This window comes from Mustela erminea, chromosome 3 (genome assembly GCF_009829155.1).
Source record: "Mustela erminea isolate mMusErm1 chromosome 3, mMusErm1.Pri, whole genome shotgun sequence".
NCBI lineage: Eukaryota > Metazoa > Chordata > Mammalia > Carnivora > Mustelidae > Mustela > Mustela erminea.
The window spans coordinates 122,530,858-122,550,760 of NC_045616.1; the positions used below are offsets into that span (position 1 = coordinate 122,530,858).

Here is a 19,903-nt window from a genome sequence, read left to right on the forward strand (position 1 = left end):
GGGTCTGGCTGCATACGTCACTGATCTCCTGTCCATTTACTCTGCAGCTCAGTGACTCCACTCCAGCCACACTAGCCTCCTTCCTATTCCTCAACCAAGCCAAGCACATCCCCACCATGGGGCCTTTGCTCTTCCTGTTCCTTCTGCTGAGGACACTTCCTCAGACATGGGCTTGATAAACCACCTCACCTCCTTCAAGCCTACCCTCAAATCTGGTCTTGCCAGTGAGGCCCATTCTAATACCCTACGAAGTGCTGCAGCCTGCCCCCATCCGCCTGCCCCAGCAACGCCTTCCCTTTTTCCCAGCTCGCTCATCTCTCTCCCACAGAATAGTTTACTTGTCTCCCTCTAGCATGTGTTCCATAAGGGCAGAGATGGTTATCTGCTTTGTTCATTGAGGTAGCCCAAGTACCCAGGACAGTACCTGGCACAAAGCAGATGTGCAATCAGTAACTGTTGAATGAGTGGAAGAAGTAAAGCAAGTGACTTGCCTGGGGCAGGTGTAGCAGATATGAGACTGGAGCCCAGACCTGCTCCTTCCCCACGAAGGGCTCGGTATTCATGGCCCAAGTATACTAGGATCCACGGAGGCCCCATGCCAGGCCATGCGGGGTGTGGACAGAGCTGGACATGAACAGCCTGCCTGTCACCTGGGGTAGCTCTTCCTTCTCCAGGACTTAAGGGACTAAGGAGAAGAACAGGGCATGCCTGAGGCCCTGGGCGACTCACGTCCTGGCCCACCCAAGTGAACTGGCAGGAACTCACACCCCTGGAGCCTGGAGTATCCAGGCCAAGGAAGGGCAGGCATTGCAACGGACCAGCTCAAAGGGTACAGTATGAGACTCCCAGGAAGGCCCTGGGTGGGAGGATACACATGCTCGAACAGACAGGCTTGCTGCTCCCTTTTGTTGAGCAGCTCCAAATCTCTGGACACGGTCAGGGTCCCTGATTCAGATTTAGCAAGTTTACAGGAAAAATCACATTGAGCTACCAAAATTTTATTGCATAGTTAGTCTCTATGTTAGGCATGTATATGCTAGCTCATTCAATTCTCCCAGCAACCCAGTAAGATGGGTTCTGTTGTGTGTCTATTAGATTCTATTGTGTGCCTATTTTACAGATGAGGAAATGGAGGCAAAAGGGAATTAAGTAATCTACTTAAAATCGCATATCTAGTAAGTGGTAGAGCTGGAATTTTTTCCTATCAAAACAGACAAACAAACAAACAAACAACTTTTGATAATTACTGAGAAAGTCCAAAAAAAAAGCACACATTATGTGTCTATGCTGTGAAAGAGCCCACTGTTCTCTCAAGTGTCAGTGTTAACAGTGATGGGAATGTAGTGTCTTCTTAGCAGCCAGCACAGTGCCTGTATAGGATTTGTATACAATTGCCTTTTTTCCCAGGACCCTGGGATCATGACTTGAGCTGAAGGTAGGTGCTTAATGACCGAGCCACTCGGGAGCCCCTAAAAGTGATCATTCCTAAACCTATAACAATAGTCAACTATTGTTAATTTTATCTAATATCTCTCTGTATCTTTCTTCTGAACCATTTGAAAATATGATGCAAACATCATGTCATGTCACCTCCAAGTATTTCATTTAGCCTTCAGCACCTAAAAGGAAATATTCACTTAATGGCCAAAAATTCTATTATCCCACCTAAGAAAAACTGTAATTCCCAAATAGCCTCTAATATTCTATCCAGATTCACATTTCCTCAGTTTCTCAAAAATACCTTTTGTAGCTTTTCTTTTCAAACCAGAATCTTGTCAAGATCCACAAATTGCAAGGATGCCTTGGTGGCTCAGTCGGTTGGTTAAGCGGCTGCCTTTAGCTCAGGTCATGACCCCGGGGTCCTGGGGTCAAGTGCTGCATTGGACTCCTTGTTCAGCAGGGGGCCTGCTTCTCCCTCTGCCTGCTGCTCCCCCTGCTTGTGCTCCCTTTCTCTCTGACAAAGAAATAAAATCTTAAAAAAAAAAAAAAAAAGATTCACAAATTGCATCTTGTTATTACATTTCTTCAATCTTTTTAAAAAAGATTTTATTTTTCTATAATCTCTACACCCAACATTGGGCTTCAATTCCCAACTCTGAGATCAAGAGTCCTATGCTCCATTGACTGAGCCAGCCAGGCTCCCCTACATTTCTTTCTTTGTTTTTTAAAGATTATTTATTTATTTAAGAGAGAACAGAGTGAGCAAGGACATGAGCAGGGGGAGGGAGGGAGAGGGAGTTCCAGGCTCCCCACTGAGCGGGAAGCCTGATGCAGGGCACAGTTCCAGGACCCTGGGAGCATGACCTGAGTGAAGGGAGACACTTGGCCGACTGAACCACCTAGGTGCTCCACCCCTACATTTCTTCAATCTTTTAAAATATAAAACCCTGTCTACACACATATCTTTTTCATGGCATTGGCCATTTGATGGTAACAGTCACTGTCTTGCAGACTGTCCCTGGATTATTTCCTCATGCTGTCATTTCACTTGTTCTTCTACTCCTTTAATTACTGTAAACTGGAACTTAGGGGTTTTTTGTTTTTTTTAAAGATTTTATTTATTTGACAGAGAGAGGGAGTGATCACAAGTAGGCAGAGAGGCAGGCAGAGAGAGGAGGAAGCAGGCTTTCCACAGAGCAGAGAGCCGATGCGGGGCTCGATCCCAGAACGCTGGGATCATGACCTGAGCCGAAGGCAGAGGCTTTAACCCACTGAGCCACCCAGGCGCCCCTGGAACTTAGTTTTAAAGGTAGATTCAGGTTAATGAATTTTAGAAAAGATATTTCCCAGCTGATGCTGAGTTTTATACCCCATTAGGAAACATAACGTCAGGTTGCCCCACTGTTGGCAATACTAAGTTTGATCACTTGGTAGTGACAGCAGTAAAGTGCCTTTCCCTCTCTGCGACCAGCAGGGACCTTTGGGATGATACTGCAGTGTGTGGATATCCTGTCACTCTCCAATCTTTCATCTCATGGTTTTGGCATCCATTGGTGACCCTTGCCTGAACCAGCTATTACACTGGGCTTAGAAAAAGGTGATTTTCTAATTCTATCTTTTCTTTTCTGTTAGTTTTCTGACATTCTTCTGTAAAGAAGAATTTTTCTTTATCGATTAGGATTGAACAATAGTTTCTTCCAAAGAGGCAAGGTAAATTATTTTAATTGGTTCTGGAATTGTTCCATATTTGGGTGGCAGGTGCCCATTCAAGTTGGATCCTGGATCCTTCTTTTTCCTCTTTTTTAAAGGAGTTCCATTAAAAATTTTTTTTTTTTTATTTAGACAGAGAGCATGAGCATCAGGGAAGGGCAGGGGGTAGGGAGAGAGAGAATCTCAAGCAGATTCTGCACTGTGTGTGGAGCCTGACTCGGCTCAATCTTATGACCCTGAGATCATGACCTGAGCTGAAATCAAGAGTCAGACTCTCAACTGAGCCACACAGTTGCCCCAGCTCCTGAATCCTTCTGACAAATCCCAGTAGTCCGAGCACTTCCTTGCTTTCTGGAAAAAAAGATGTCTCCAACACACCTACCTGTATTTTCTTTTCCTCTGCCCTGTGATCCAGCTATGGGAACTTGGATGTGAATGCAGGAAGTATGCCCCAGAGCTCTTTTGTTTAACTGCAGGGGCCAGTCTCAGCACTGACCTTGCTATGTGACCTTGGGCCAGTTCCTTTCCCCTTTCTGAGCCAGAATTTCTCCATATGAAAAATGGGGGAGCCAAATCCTACCTTAACCCTGTATCTCTCTAAGGATGTGTTAGATACCCAGCCTTTCTACTTTCTATTACTTTGTCTCCTTCCCCATGCAAGGAGAGACGGGTGACACAGAACTGTACTGGGCAGTGGGGCCTTTGTGACATTTGGGACTTCTTCCTTTAGAGAAGATGCAGGGAGCCCTCTCCCACCCATCCTGGGGAAACTGGGTCTTGGGGTCCACCCTCCTGGCTGGAATTAGTCTACAGCCTCTTCTGGGCAAGGCTAGGTTGACCTTTGGGGTCATCCTCCGCTTGACCTAAGGTGGTTTCACAAGGGCAAGTGTTTAGGCTGCCATTTTGCTGTCACAATCAGCTTAGAATCAATCGACTTTGATGCATTTTTTTTTCTTGATTTTAAAATTTAGTTTTACTTTGTATCCAAGCTACAAATTTACATATTTAAAGAATCAAATACTTCTATAAGGCTTGCTGTGAAAAATAACATTTCCTCACCTTCCTCTTTATACTGCTTCAAACTTTTTTAGCCAGTTCCTTTGGTATTTATCTCTGTATCTCTGAATAACTTCTGGTATTACTTCCCGATTTTTCAATTTTATACAATATCTGGTTAGTTTTTCACAGTGGAAGAGGACGATTGAGCCCTCTTTCCTCTTCTGTCCCTCCGTGTCACTCTTTCTGTCCTCTCCTCCTCCCTTACGGCTCCGTGGTGTGGATGGTTATGTATGATCAACTTTCAGTGTTCACCGTATTATGACTGTGTGTGTACCGTTCAATTTGAACCACACAGTGTACGAGGATCACTCTACATTTCCTATATAACTTTTGTTTTCCCAAGACTTAATAGTTGTCTTGATTTTTCACTTTAATTTTCTTTCTTTTTTTAAAATTAGGTTTTTTATTTTAATTACAGTATGGTTAACATGCAGTATTATAGTAGTTCCAGTGGTACATATAGTGGTTCAATAATTCTGTACATCACTCAGGGCTCATCATGGTGGGGTACTCTTTAATCCCCATAGCCTCTTTCACCCATCCCCCACCCACCTCCCCTCTGGTAACCGTCAGTTTGTTCAAGAGTTAGGGGTCTGTTTCTTGGTTTGTCTCCCTCTCTCTTTCTCTCTTTTTTCTTTGCCTTTGCTCATTTTCATAGGTTTCTTAAATTTTACCCAGAGTGAAATCATATATTTGCTTTTCTCTGATTGACTTATTTGCTTAGTATTATATGCTCTCTAGCTCCATTCATGTTGTTGCAAATGGCAAGACTTCAGGTTTTTTTATGGCTGAACAATATTCCTTTGTGTTCCATTCCATCTTCTTATCCATCACCTTTTGATGGACACTTGGTCCCCTTCTATAGTTTGGCTACTGTAAATAATGGTGCAATAAACAAAGTTGCTTGTATCCCTTTGAATTAGTGTTTTTGCCTTTTTTGAGTAAATACGTAGTTGAGTAGTGCAACTGCTGAATTTTAGGTTAGTTCTATCTTTAACTTTTTGAGGAAACTCCATGCAGTTTTCCAGAATGGCTACACCAGTTCACGTTCCCACAAATGGTACATGAGTGTTCGTTCCTTCATTTACTTAATTTTCAATGAAATTATCATAATTTAATCTTATACTCTCCAAAAATGATCTAAATTGCCTCTCAGTACATCCAGGCATATTAGATATCTATCAAGTTTGTCTTGTGGAGTTGTCTTTCAGAACTTTTGGGCCTGATCCAATGTAAATGTTTTGTTTAACTCCTAGAGTTTCTGTGCGCTACCCTCCTGGCAATCCTGGTTCCCTCTCACGAACTGATTTTCAGTTTCCCCTGTCCCAGGTCTTCTCTTATTTTTAGTGAACTTCAGTTTGGTAGAACATTACTTCCTGAAGCTTTCTGAGAAAGGAACATTTTTGAGATATTGAATGTCTGAGAATATCTTAACAACACCCTCCTGTATTTGATAATTTGGCTTAGTAAAGATTCTAGGGTGGAAATCATTTTCCCATAGACTTTTGAGGGCATTGCTCCATTATCTTCTGGTTTCTGGGGTTGCTGCTAAGAAGTCCAAAGTCACTGTGATTCCTGGGTTTCTGTATTTTTTTTTTTTTTTTCCTTTTTGGAAATTTGGAATTTGTGGAATCCTTGTCTTTATTTTTCTGAAACCTCAACCATGATATCCCCTGGTTTGAAACTATTTTATGCCTTTTCCTTGGTACTCATTGGGCCCTTTCAGTTTGGAAATGTATGTCCTTGAGTTCTGGAAATGGCACTGAGTTATTTCACTGATGATTTCTTCCCCCTGATTTTCTCTGTTCTCTGTTTCTTAAACTCTGATATTTGGCTGTTGGGCTTCCCAGATCGGTTTTAATTCTCTTTTCTTTTCTTTTAGATTTTTCTTTTTATCCTTGTGGGAAATTTATCTTTCTGAGATATTAAAAAAAACGTTATCTTCCGTCTACTGACTTTAGTGTCTTCCTTTGTACTTTTAATCTTCAATAGCTGTGTTTCTCTTCTAACAGCACCTATATCTTTATAGCATCCTATTCTTGTTTCCTGGGTACAGGAGCAGGAGCGTCTTTTATATCCCTAAGGCTATTCATGCCCATTTGCTTTCCTCCATGGTGCTTTTTTGAGGTCTGGTTATTTGTTTAGTTCATTCTCTTTTATGCTGGAGGCTTTCTTCAGATGTTCCATGATCTTTGATTGTCTAAAAAACCAAATGGAAGCTGTGATCCATGAGTAGGGCTTATCGAGGGCTTCCCTGTAGCATTATCTGTCCAGTGGGGAACCCCCAATGTTAGTATATTTAGATCATTCCTCCTGGTGTGGTCATGTTCCCCAAAGAAGGATCTTTCTATGTATTATCTTGAGGGAAAGACCCTACCTTCTAGCATTCTGGGAACTGGGAGGGAGAGAAGGTTGGGACTCTCAGCTTTAGTACCAGCCCATGCCCTTTACTCTGCCTGGGGATAAACTTCCAGTCCTCTCAGAGAGGGAGGTGTACTTGGGGAGGGAGAGGAAGTGGGAATATCCAACTGTTTCACAAACCGACCTGCAACCAATCCTCTTCTTTTTAGCCCCACCTTTACGCCCACCCAGTTGCCTAATAACCCAGTTCCTGAGCCTGTTCTGCCATGTAAATAGGTAGCTTCTCGGCTTTTCTAGCTGTGGCTTTAGGATTTAGCTTTCTGGGGTCTGCTGTGGGATCTACCGCTAGTCTATATGCTCTACAGCTTCCAAAATTCTGCTGCTGTTTTCTCTTCTGTCCTCTTTGTCCTTATAGTTTACATAAAAAAAAGTCATTTGAGAGAGGAAGCAAAGCTATATGTGTGTTCTAGCCATCCTTACCAAGAAATCTTTTTTTAAATTGAGCTATAATTCACACACCACAATATTCAAGCTTATAAAATTGTACAACTCAGTGGTTTTCCATATATTCACAAAGTTGTATAACCATCAACACTATCTAATTCCAGAATATTTTCATCACCCCAAAAGGAAACCCTGTACCCGTTAACAAGCATTCTCTATACCCCCTCCCCTGCCCCCTCCCCACCCCCAGCCCCTGGCAGCTACTAATCTCCTTTCTGTCTCTATGGATTTGCCTATTCTAGACATTTCGCAGAAATAGAATCATACAATATGTAGCCTTTTATGTCTGGCTTATTTCATTTAGCATAATGTTTTCCAAATTCAAACATTTTGTGGCATGAATCAGTACTTCATTGTTTTTAAAAAACAACAGTTCTGTTGAGATTTTTCACTCCTCTTTATGGCTAAGTAATATTCTATTTTGTGGACATGCCACATTTTATTCACTCAGTCATCAGCTGATGGCTATTGGGCTGTTTTAACTTCAGGGCTACCAGGAATAATGGCGCTATGAACATTTGTATTACAAGTTTTTGTGTGGGGGTGTATGTTTTCATTTCTCTTGTGTAGATATCTAGGAGCAGAATTAGTGGCTCACATGGTAACTCAGTGTTTACCTTTTTGAGGAATTATCAAATTGTTTTTCAAAGTTGTTGAACTATATTATTTTTTTAAAGTGAACTCTGTCCCCAGCATGGTGCTCGAACTCACGGCCCTGAGATCAAGAGTATCATGCTCTACGGACTGAACCAGCCAGGCACTCGGCTGCACCATTTTACATTCCCACCAGCAATAATGACAGTTCCACTTTTTCCACATCTTGGTAATACGTGTTATTATCTTTTTGATGATAGCCATCATAGTGGGTATGAAGTGGCCCTTCACTGAAGCCTTGATTTGCTTTTTCCTGGTGACTAGCAATGGGGAGCATCTTCCCACGCACTTATTGACCATTTCCACATCTTTGGAGAAAAATCTGAAATCCTTGGCCCATTTGGAATTAGGTTGTCTTGTGACTCTTGAGTTCTAACACCTCTTTCTATATTCTGGACATTAGATCCTTATCAGATATATAACTTGTAAGTATTTTCTCCTATTTTATGTGCTGACTTTTCACTTTCTTAATAGTGATATTTGAAGCACACACACTATTTTTCTTTGGCACTTGTCTTTTAAGAAACATCTTTGGAGGGGCGCCTGGGTGGCTCAGTAGGTTAAGCAGCTGCCTTCAGCTCAGGTCATGATCTCAGAGTCCTGGGATAGATCACCGCATCGGGCTCTCTGCTCAGCGGGGAGCCTGCTTCTCCCTCTCCCTCTGCCTGCTGCTCTGCCTACTTGTGCTCTCTCTCCATTTCTCTAAAAAATAAATAAAATCTTAAAAAAAAAAAGAAATGAAACAAGATGGGATCTGGAGGGAGAAAAACTGTAAGTAACTCTTAATCTCACAAAACAAACTGAGGGTTGCTGGGGGCGGAGGAGGGAGAGGGGGATGGGGTTATGGACATTGGGGAGGGTATGTGCTATGGTGAGTGCTGTGAAGTGTATAAACCTGGCGATTCACAGACCTGTACCTCTGGGGATAAAAATATATTATGTGTTTATAAAAAATTTTTTTTTTAAATTTTAAAAAAAGAAAATAAAAAAAAGAAATGTCTTTCAAAAGTCTTACTTTAAAAATAGCTTTATTGAGTTATAATTGACATGTACTAAATTTTACATATTAGTGTGCGCAATCTGGCAAGCTTTGACATATGCATACATCATGAAAATAGCTCTACAATCAAGATAATACCCCACCGTTTCTTTCTGCCCCTTAGTCCTCCTTCCTTTTTGTCCCTTCCTGTGCCATCTGACCTCCATCCTCATCTCTTTTCTTACTGTATATTAGTTTGCATTTCCTAGAATTTTATCTAAATGGGATCACATAGTATATACTCTTCTGTTCTGGCTTCTTTTGTATAGCACAATTATTTTGAGATTCATCCAGGTAGTATGAGTATCAATAGTTCATTCCTTCTTATTGCTAAGCAGTATTCCATTGTATGGATAAACCACAGTTTATCTAGTCACCTATGGATGGACATTTGGGTTGTTTCCAGTTGGGGGCTGTTATGAACATTTGTGCTGAAGTTTGTTTGGATACATGATTTCACTGGTCTTGGTTATCTAGAAAATACCTGCTAAATATTTGAGTAACAGTTTCATTTCTTGAGCATCTCTGGTAGTACCAGGCTCTGGGCTAAATGCTTATTTAATCTAACATCTCTGCAAGGTTAGTGTTAATAGTCCTTCCTTTCCAAAGACTATAACAGGTCAAGGGGCTGGTTCAGGTCATGGGTCTAGGGTCTTTCTGACTTGGGATTTGAGCTCGGGTCTGGTGCTTTGAAGGACATGTCTGCTTTTTCCCCCTCCCCTCAAAATATGTACACTATCTCCCTTTATTCTTGAAATCTAAGACTCATTGAATCTTCAAACCACAAAGCTTTTTTTAAAAAAATTTTTGAAAAAGATTTAATTTACTCATTCACGAGAGACAGAAAGAGAGAGGCAGAGGCAGAGAGAGAAGCAGACTCCTCTTGCAGCAGGAGCCTGATGCAGGACTCAATCCCAGGACCCTGGGGCCACCACCCGAGCTGAACGCAGATGCCCAACCAACTGAGCCACCCAGGTGCCCAGACCACAACGTTTTTAAATTAAAAACTACTATAAATTACTAAAAAAACTTAATGTAAATTTTGAAATACACAAAAGACATAAAGATTAATAAAACAAATATGGTAGGTAAGCCACAAGATAGTAAGAAATGAAACCTTGCCAACGTAGTTAAATCTCCCTTGGGTACGCTTCCCGGGCCCTCTGTAGAGGCCCCCACTGCCCTGAATTTGAACCACATGGTTTGGACTTCATGCGTAAGAGTAGAGTGGTTAAAACCAGGGATTCCCCACTTCTTGGATGCCTGATCCTGAGCAAGCACAGAGCCTCTCAAAGTCGCAGTATCCCTACCTATAAATGTCCCTACCTATATATAAAATATAACAGGCCTCAAAGGGTCGCTGTAGAGATTCAATGAAACAAACCATGTAAAACAATTAATATGGTGCCTGGCACAAAGGAAAGTTTAGTATGTGGCAGCAAATGTCAGTACCAGAGCCTTAGAACCGTGGACGTGGGTTCATAAAATCCTCAAGTTAGAAGGGAGCATGGGGAACATGGAGCCCGTCACCCCCCCACACTTCTGCACCCACTCATCAGTGGGGGAGCAGGGGAGACAAAGGCATTTTCTGTTTCAAAGTGATTTCCTGTCTAGGGAGTGAATGTTTGCCTATTTCTCACAATATCCAAAGTGCCTTGTGAATCCACAGGTCTGCCCAGAAACAAGTGATGAGGGCCCTGAGCAGCCAATGGAAGTATGCTGGCCTTTCTACCTGTCTGGGGAGCCCCCGCCTCCCCATCCTGCCCTGTTTAAGGCAGCTTTGCCCAAGTGGGGGGTATTTCCAGCTTTGTGGTTTTCACTTCCACTTTTACCAGGTGGGCGGAGTAGCCTCCGGTGGACAAATCAGATTCCTCCTCAGCTCCAGCTTCAAGAGGTAAGCTAGGCATTCAGGGTCCCAGACACCCAGGCACCGGCGGAGGCAGCAGCAGCAGCAGCAAGAGCAGCAGGAAGTGTGGGGAAGTCCAGAGGCCAGAACCATGGAAGACCAGCGCGACCTCATCTCCAACCATGAGCAGCTGCCCATGCTGGGCCAGCGCCCCAGTGCCCCAGAGAGGTACGTGTGAGCTGCAGGAGAGAGCACACAAATCCTGGACCACACAGACAGGCCTGGGTGCTGCAGGGGGAGCACTGGACAGGGAGCCATGGGGGGATGGGTCCAGGCCCTGACTCTGGGTGGTTTTCAGCAAGTCTCTGGCCTGCTCTGGGCTTCTGTCCTCCCTTCTGTAAAATGGGGGCGCTTCTCCAGGGCAGGGGTTTTAAATTTCTTTGCATGATACACTTTTGTTCTCAAAATCTCAAGACAGCCGCAAATTCTCCCCCTAGACTATCACACAGTATCAGCGGCTTCACAAACCGCCTGAAAGTGAACTGTGAATCCTGGGTTTGAAACCTTGGACTAGATTTGGAAAATGTTATGGATCCAGAGTTTCTCAAAGAGGATGGTAGAAGCTGCTCATCACAGTGGAGTTTCTCCCTAATCACCACGGATAGGTGTATGCGTTTGTATCAGGGAAGTGTAGTTGCCGGTGTTTGTAGAGTAGATGGACATGTCTGCCATTACCGGAAAGATGCTGGGAGGAGGCAGGAAAAGACAAGGGTGGGGGAGGGGTTCTGGCTAAATTTTTAGAAGGGACTGAAGGTTGACATGGGTCATGCCCTGCCTGTGTCCCTCTCCCTTGTAGCAAGGGGCCAGCGCAACCATCCAGGGGACCCCAGGACCCCTTTCCCAGCCCCAGCATTGTTTCATCCAGGTGTTTCCCTGAAAAAGAAAGAAAGGAAGGAAGAAAAGAAGAAAGAAGAAAGAAAGAAAAGAAAAGAAAAGAAAGTTAGAATGCAGCTACCCCATAGCCCTACTCTCCCCAGTCTTCAAAAAGTAATTTGCAAATTGGGGCGATTGGCTGTCTCAGTCTGTAGAGTATGACTCTTAATCTCAGGGTTGTGAGTTTGAGCCCCATGTTGGATGTAGAGATGACTTCAACATCTTAAAAAAAAAAAAAAAGTAGTTTACAAATTATAGGGACTCAGAGCTGTGATGTCAGCTGTTGCCAGGCAGAAAGGGCTTTGGGAGAGACACTCAGAGATATCATGAGGAACTGCATTCTAGGGGACAGGGGTGACCAGATATAGACCATAGAGCATGCCTGTGAAAATCCCAAAGAATCCCAGGGCTAGGAGGGCTGACTCTCCTGTGAGGGCTAGATTCTGGTCTAAGATCTGCTGTTGTCATATGTGACTTAGACAAATTGCTACTTCTCATTGGGTCTCAGTAATAATAAAAGCAATGATGATACTAGACATGCTAATAGTTCCCTTTCACTGACCACCTGTCCCCAGTCCTCAGCCAGGGTAATTTCTATAATGAGTTACATGCTAAATCCAACCCTAACTCTTATAAGTCCAGTACTTTTATTAGCCCCTTTTTACGTAAGAGAAAATTGAGACGTTGTTAGGCTTTATTAGTTAGCAGCTTACCGAGTTATGACAGCTAGTGAGTATTGGAGTCAGAATTTGAATCCAGGACTAGCCTGATTTCAAAGTGTGAGCTGGCTCTACTGTCTGGCCTCCTTGTAGAGGCAGGACTTGCTGGGAGGGCCACCCAGTAAGTTGCAGACCTTGTGCAAGCTCAGTGTACAGAGAGGGTGCCCCCTCCTCAAATCCTTGCCTGGTTTCCCTTTCCTTCAGGGACTGCTTCTAAAAATGGCCCCAGTCCTGTGTGCTAGGTCCATTCCAGCTTGAGCCTGTTCCTCAGACCCCTTTGTGAACTCTTCTGCCTCGCAACATTTGTATCATGGTTCCTGCTAGCTCTGCTTGGCTCCTGACTTCAGCCAATTATTATTATTATTTTTCATTCAAGAAGGAGGCAATGGAAAGAAGGAAATGAAGAGAGTGGTGGCAAGAGTTGGCAGTCAGCCAGAACCAGGGTATCCACATTCAAGAGGCAAAAAGAGGAAGAAAACCAGATGCTAAAGTTAACTATTAACTCCTCTGAGAATACTCAGTGCTAATTGTCCCTAGGTATGGAGCCAAGAGCTTTACTCTCATTTTTTTTTTTTTTTTTTGTCTTGAGACTTTATTTATTTGAGAGAGAGAGAGTGCGTGACAGAGAGAAAAGGAGAGCAGGCTCAGGGAACCTACGACAACATGGGACTCAATCCCACTACCCTGGGATCATGACCTGAGCCAAAGACAGAGCCTTAACCTGCTGAGCCACCCAGGCGCTCCTACTCTCATGATCTTATTTTATGTAGCAATTCTTTAAGTAGCTATTCCTACCTCAAGTTCCTCAGAGGGGTTGAGTTCACAAAGGGGTCTGAGGAACAGGCTCAAGCTGGAATGGACCTAGCACACAGGACTGGGGCCATTTTTAGAAGCAGTCCCTGAAGGAAAGGGAAACCAGGCAAGGATTTGAGGAGGGGGCACCCTCTCTGTACACTGAGCTTGCACAAGGTCTGCAACTTACTGCGTGGCCCTCCCAGCCCTCTCTGCAAGTCCTGCCTCTACAAGGAGGCCAGACCTTGCCCCTGCTCCCTGAACTAAGGGGGTGGCAGAGCCAGGATTCCACGCCAGGTCTCATCTCCAACATGACCCTGTAGATTCTTTGGCCTTCTGAGAAACTGGGGTTCAGAGAAGGTACAGTGGAAGGAAGAACTGGGACTGGATTGCGTGTGGGGTTGTGGAAGGGGTGAGCATGGAGACGAGCTGGAGATCTTGAACCAGGCAAGACCCATCCTTGGGTGGACGTTCACAGAAGCCAGGCCACCCCTGTTTCTGGAAAAGGCCAAGAAGCAGTACTTGTTTTCCACTCCTGTCTGGTTTCCTCCTTTTCCCCACATGGGGTTTTTGCTTTCTCCTAACAGAACAGCAATCTTTTGGGCTGGACCTTGGCCCAGAACATGCAGAGGACTGGCAAGCAAAGAGCCAATGAAAATGAACTATATATGTGATGTCATGAGTTACTAGGCAGAAGGGTCTCCTGGAGTTTCCTAAACTGTCCTTGTTGGTTCCCAGAGTAAGCAGGGTACAGTGACAGACTGACAGTTTCTAGTGGGGTTCTGGTAGTCCCACCCCAAGTGAGGTGGGAGAAAATGGGCCAGGAGCTCTCAGGGTCCTGAGGCAGAATCCTTACATTCCCTAAACTGTGACATGTTCATGTGCTCCCAAAACCAAGCCCAACAGCTCCAAGGACTATCTGAGGTCTGGCCACCCAGCCCTGTGCAGCCAATTCGTTTAGAGAATGTGAGACACTCTCCCAGTCACACAGGCTCAGGCACCGTACTCCTACTGAAATCTACCCTGGTGGATAGTGCCATCTGAAATACGTAGGTGGTCACAGATCTTACCTCAAAGAAGAAACCACCAAATCCTAGAATTGTGCAGGTGAGAGGCACCCACACGGCAAGCCCAGACAATGGCAGAGACTTGCTCAAAGCCAAGGAGAGTGTGGGGCAGAGGATGTGTCCCCAGAGGGGGTGGTCTGACTCTGCTCCTGTCTGACTTCCTCCACTGGCCCCAGCCTGCTCCTAAAATGTCAAGGCTTCGGGGGGCGCCTGGGTGGCTCAGTGGGTTAAGCCACTGCCTTCAGCTCAGGTCATGGTCTCAGGGTCTTGCGATGGAGCCCCACATCGGGCTCTCTGCTCAGCAGGGAGCCTGCTTCCTCCTCTCTCTCTGGGCCTGCCTCTCTGCCTACTTGTGATCTCTCTCTGTCAAATAAATAATAAAAAAATCTTTAAATAAATAAATAAAATGTCAAGGCTTCACTTCTCGTTTTCAGGTGGGCCACATGCTCTGCTGTCCAAGGCCCACTTCCTTCCCTTTTCTCTGATTTCACTGCAGGGGTTGGGTAGGTAGGGGGATGAAAACCCCCTTCCCCTTGAGGGCAGTCCTGATTGTCAGGAGACCCCCTCAGAAAGAACCCAGGGAGACCCTCTATGGTAAGCCCTCGTTGCACAGGTGGGACCGAGGCCCAGAAAGGACAAGGCACTTGCCTCTGGTTCTTCCCCAGTCATCCTTGGTCCAGGGGCAGTGCTAGGATTTCTGCAGGGCTGTAGGAGGAGCAAAGGTTGGAACTGTGGGGCCAGGGCATGTCTTCAAGCTGGACAAGTGTCCATAGGCACTTGTTGTTTGTGCTTAACATGTGTTAGGGGTAGCTGCGGGGGTGGCGGAGCTGATGGAAATGGGGGGCATTCCCCTGCTCTCAGTCAGTCCTTGGGCCAGCCACCTCTGTGGACCCTGCCCTGACCTATCTCCTTCCCCCCAACAGCAAGTGCAGCCGAGGAGCTCTGTACACAGGCTTTTCTGTCCTGGTGGCTCTGCTCCTGGCTGGCCAGGCCACCACCGCCTACTTCCTGTACCAGCAGCAGGGCCGGCTGGACAAGCTGACCGTCACATCACAGAACCTGCAGCTGGAGAATCTGCGCATGAAGCTTCCCAAACGTGCGTGCGCCACCTCCATCCTGACCTCTCCCACCCACCATCCTTCCCTCAAGACCCCATCCCTGCCCCCACCTGGGCCCACTCTCTTCTCCTTCGGGTCTGGGATTCCAGCACCTTCTCACTAGGTTGGAAATCTCGGTTCCCAAGATGAGTACTCTCTTCCCTGGGCACCGGGACCACACCCACACTCTACCTCCTGTCCCCACAGCTCCCAAGCCTTTGCACAAGATGAGGGCTGCCACCCCCATGCTGATGCAGGCGCTGCCCATGCCAGACCTGCTCCAGGAGGTAAGGACGACCTTAGGGCAGTAGAACAGGGAGGTGTCATCTAGCATGGGGAGGGCAGGTGCTGAGGGACAGGGGACGACAGCTGAGCAGCAAAAGCCCAGTCAAGGGGGAGGAAAGAGCCTCATCAGTCCATCCCTGGGATGTTTACGAAAGGCTTCTCGTTTCCCAGCGCATCTCACAGCCGCCTCCCTTTTGTCATAAGTGGGTGATGTTTCTGTCACGAAAAAATCCGCTGCCCACAGTGCCCTGGGCAGAAAAGCTTATGCAGATCTGACCACTAAGGACGTTGATGCAGTGAAGTGACTTGCTTGAGCTCTCCTACTTGGGCTCCTACTCGCGGGGTGGTGGAGACAGGCCTGTTCCTGTGGGGCACCTGGAACTCCCGCCTCTTACCCAGACCTGGAGCGTTGGCTCTGTTCCAGGGCCCCTCCTCTGTGGGTCAGTACTGGTGACCCCCTTTTCTTTCCTTCCACAGCCCTTGCAGAATGCCACCAAGTATGGCAATATGACACAGGACCACGTGATGCATGTGCTTCTGGTGAGTGCCTGGCCATGGCCCTGCCTCCCCACCCAGGTTCCCCTGACACTGTGCTCCAGGGCCTGCACCATTCTGGACTCACTGGATTAGCGAAAGAACGCCAGTGTGGCCCTTCAGCATCATCTGTAGTCTAGCCCTGCCGCCCACTTTTTTGAGTGTTTGAGATGGAGGATCTGAGGCCCAAAGCCCGGAAGTGACTTGCTCAAGATGCCCGTTTTTCCTTCCCAAGTTTCTGCTGCATGTCTACTCTGTACCAGGCACTGTGCAAGGCTCTGGGCTCACACTGGGAAGAAATCAGACTCTGCTTTCGAGCCCACTGGGGTCCCAGGCTAACATGGGAGATAGACAAGTGACTAGGTGATAAGGGACAGGCAGGAGAAAGCAGCAGAGGACCCAAATAAGTGGGGGTAGTGGAGGGGGTGTTGAGGAAGGGAGACCTGGAGGATGGGTAGGGGTCTGCAAGGAGTGGAAGACTGGGGGTTATGGGTAAGACCAGGCCTGGAATCTGGGTCTCTGAACTCCCAGCCCTGGGCTCGTACAGCTGTGCAGCTGGAAGGCCCTTGCTGCCTCCCCTGTCCTTGGCTCCATTATAGCAGAGGTCCAAAGGAAGGTGGGTGGCACATTTCACCTTGTCTGCCAGAGAGCTTTTTAGACCTTCCTTCCTGTCTTGCTACCCCACAGGAGACCGACCCCCTGAAGGTGTACCCGAAGCTGAAGGGGAGCTTCCCAGAGAACCTGAAACACCTTAAGAACACCATGGGGCCCCTGGAATGGAAGGTCAGCAGCCACCCCCTGCGCTGGCTCCCTCTCATCCCTGACATCTAGGACAGGGCTGGGAGAGGCTTCACGAGGGCTGGGCCGGGGAGGCCAACCTTAGAAGCTAGAGGTGGGGCGCCAGCACCAACAAAGCCATAGCCATGAAGAGGGCTTGGAGCTGAGGAACCACCTCGACCAAACTCCATGGGTCTCTAAGCAGGAACTCAGCTACAGCTGGACTCGGCTGCTGGGTCCCTCTCGGACCCTCCACATCTGTCCCCAGGGGCAAAGTCGGGCAGGGTTGGAGGAAGCTATGGAGCTTGACCCCTTGCCTCAATCCTGTCAGGTCTTTGAGAGCTGGATGTATCAGTGGCTCCTGTTCGAAATGAGCAAGAACTCCCTGGAGAATAAGCCCGAGGTTCCACTAAAAGGTATGCGGAGCGTGAGCCTTGGGATGCCAGGGCTTCTGGAAGCTCCCTCGGGGCTCTCTGGGAGCTGCAGAGGTTAGGACCTAGAGCACTCCCAGATCCAAGCCCTGGCACTCTCCCAGCCTCTAACTCTCCCTCCTGTCTCTTCTGCCTGTTCCTTCTGGGCTTGGCTGCTTCTCTGCACTCCCCTTAGAGGATGACCTCCGTCGTGGGGGATGGCACTGCACACATGGGCCTGGAGCAAAAGGACCCGACACATCCCATCACATATCATCACAGTGACCTTCTCCACTCGACCCTGCACAGGCTCTCGTGAGGGGGCTGGGGCAGGGCTCGAGCCCAGCTGCAGAGGGACCTCCCTGAGCTCACACAGCCAGTATGGGCCGGACGATTTTCTAAACCTAGATTTGTAGAAGGCACTTTGATGCCATTGTGACCAATTCTCAGCTGGTGTCTGAAGCCCTCTACAATGTGCTCAAAGAAAGCCCCATTTGCACTTGGATAACTCAGTAACAGAGGCTCAGACTTCCCGAGATGCCCATTGCTTTTCTCAGAAATAAGAATCACAGGAGCAATTCCTAACTTTAATAGTCATTGAGTGTCCGAAGAAATCACCAAGTTCTAGGATAAGTGTGCCACGTGGCCATTCACACCCTCTTCGATCTCACACCTGTTGGTTCAGGCCTCAGTTTCCCCCATCGGTGCCAGGGGTAGAGTGAGCACAGCCACCTGGGCAGAAGGCATTAGGCCCACAGCAGTGGTATGTGGATTCTGCTGAGACTCTGGCCCAGGGTCTGCTCACTCACTATGTCTTCACCATGCCTGTCGCTTCAGCACTGACCCAGTGCCAGGAGGAGGTCAGCCGCGTCCCCGCCGTCCACCCTGGCACATTCAGGCCCCAGTGCGACGAGAACGGCAACTATAAGCCGCTCCAGTGCTATGGGAGCACCGGCTACTGCTGGTGCGTCTTCCCCAACGGCACCGAGGTCCCCCACACCAGGAGCCGTGGGCACCGTAACTGCAGGGGTAAGCAGTGCCCACTCAGCCAGGGCGTGCCCAAGGAGCAGAAGGGCCGAGAAGGCTGAGCGTGAGAAGGGCCTCCTAGCACACCTGGGACAGGCCCCCAGCTGCCCTCTTATCCACCTACCATGCACTCCCCATCTGTTTGTCCACTGGTCCTTCCTTTCCTTACATCCACTCATCTACTCACTCACCTGTCCTTCTGTCCTTCTGTGAACGTCACACAGCTGGCCATGGCCCATGGTGCACCCAGGGGTCCTACAGGTCTACCCATCTCATGTCATCACTCCCTCCCTGGGCCTGCCCTGAGCACACCCAGCAACAGTCCTGCTCCACCAGGCACGAGGCCGGTGGCCAAGGCTGGGAAGGAGGACCCTGGCCCCTCGCCAATGGGTGTGGGAGGCTGGACTGTCAATTGACACACGGCCTTGCTGCTCCCTTGCAGAGCCACTGGATATGGAAGATCTGTCATCCGGGCTGGGTATGACCAAGCAGGACCTGGGTCAAGGTGAGGGCCCCTGCAGGGGTCACCCGGGCTCCAGCAGCTTATCCCCCGGGAGGCCGAATCCCTCAGGGCCGGCGCGCCGGGCAGAGCACGACCCTGGGCTGTCCGCCAACCTCCCCGGGACATCCTTTTCACACCTGACGACCACCGTTAAGGCCTGTAGGGGTGGAGACTCCTCACCTCTGAGATCCCAGGATGCTGGGAAGGGGCAGGGACGACAGGGGACCCCAAACCTAACCTGCTGCTTCTTCTCTGTAGTGGCCGTGTGAGAAGAGCAGACGCTGACGCCAGCACACAGCCCGCCCTGCATGGCCACTGCCTCCTTGCTCCCCTCCATCCCCCAACCCTAGCCCCTCTCCTTCTCTCCCACACTGCTCCCACACTCACTGTCTCCCACTCTGCGCCGCCTTCCGGGACACCCTGGCTCCTGGCTCTCCATCATCCTTAGATACCAGTCACGTCAGGGAACACAGATTTAATGATGCAGGAGGGCCCTGTGGCCCGACCCCCCATCGATCAGCAGGAACGTGTGGCCCAAGGCGGTAGACTAGGAGGTACGTGCTATGGGAGCTTCAGCCTCCAACATGGGAGCCCCAAGATCCAGGCCACAGATGACACGGAGGGTGCACGGAGAAGAGACAGTGCTCCCCCACACCCAACATGTCTGCCCTTTTGACCTTGCCTTTCTAGCCTGTTTACCTGGGGGAAAGAGCCACCCTTCCCCTCTCCAGCAGCACACCCAGAAGAACCAGCCTCTTTACAACACCCCCACCCTGCCTAGCCCTTCCCTGTGTGCAGCCAAGCTTATCACTGGCCCTCAGGGCCACAGCTCTGAGAATAAAAGGTAGTAAGTAGGGCACTTCTGGCTCCTGATTGTTGTTGGGATCTGGCTCATGGACCCCAAGGAGGTATCCGAGACCTTGAATCCAGTGGTCTGGATGGGAGGGCACAGCCCAGGGAGCCCAACCCCAGATGCCTGTGGGGCCTGGCCAGGCTGCGGGCATGCACTTTGGACACAGACACTCTTGGTTTCCATGGTAACACACAGGCATACCCTACTCCCCCCCCCCCCCCCCAAAAAAAATAGGCTCTTACCCAGAGTTGTTTAAGTTCAAGTTCCTCTTGGTCCAGCTTCCATTTTTCCCCAG

At 48.0% G+C, this 19,903-nt stretch overlaps 1 protein-coding gene across 2 annotated transcripts; it reads left to right on the forward strand.

Moving 5' to 3' along the window:
• The first annotated feature begins 10,590 nt into the window (after positions 1-10,590).
• CD74 (CD74 molecule) lies at positions 10,591-19,611 on the forward strand. 2 transcript variants are annotated; one of them, XM_032337326.1, is made up of 9 exons: positions 10,591-10,841; positions 15,048-15,220; positions 15,429-15,508; positions 15,984-16,046; positions 16,728-16,823; positions 17,149-17,233; positions 18,065-18,256; positions 18,696-18,758; positions 19,014-19,611. In XM_032337326.1, the coding sequence occupies exons 1-9, from the start codon at positions 10,765-10,767 to the stop codon at positions 19,022-19,024; spliced, it is 840 nt and encodes a 279-aa protein (XP_032193217.1). In that variant the 5' UTR covers positions 10,591-10,764; the 3' UTR covers positions 19,025-19,611. The 2 variants fall into 2 exon arrangements, with proteins under 2 accessions (XP_032193217.1, XP_032193218.1); XM_032337327.1 differs by lacking the exon at positions 18,065-18,256 and having other exon boundaries at positions 10,602-10,841.
• Positions 19,612-19,903: the final 292 nt, after the last annotated feature.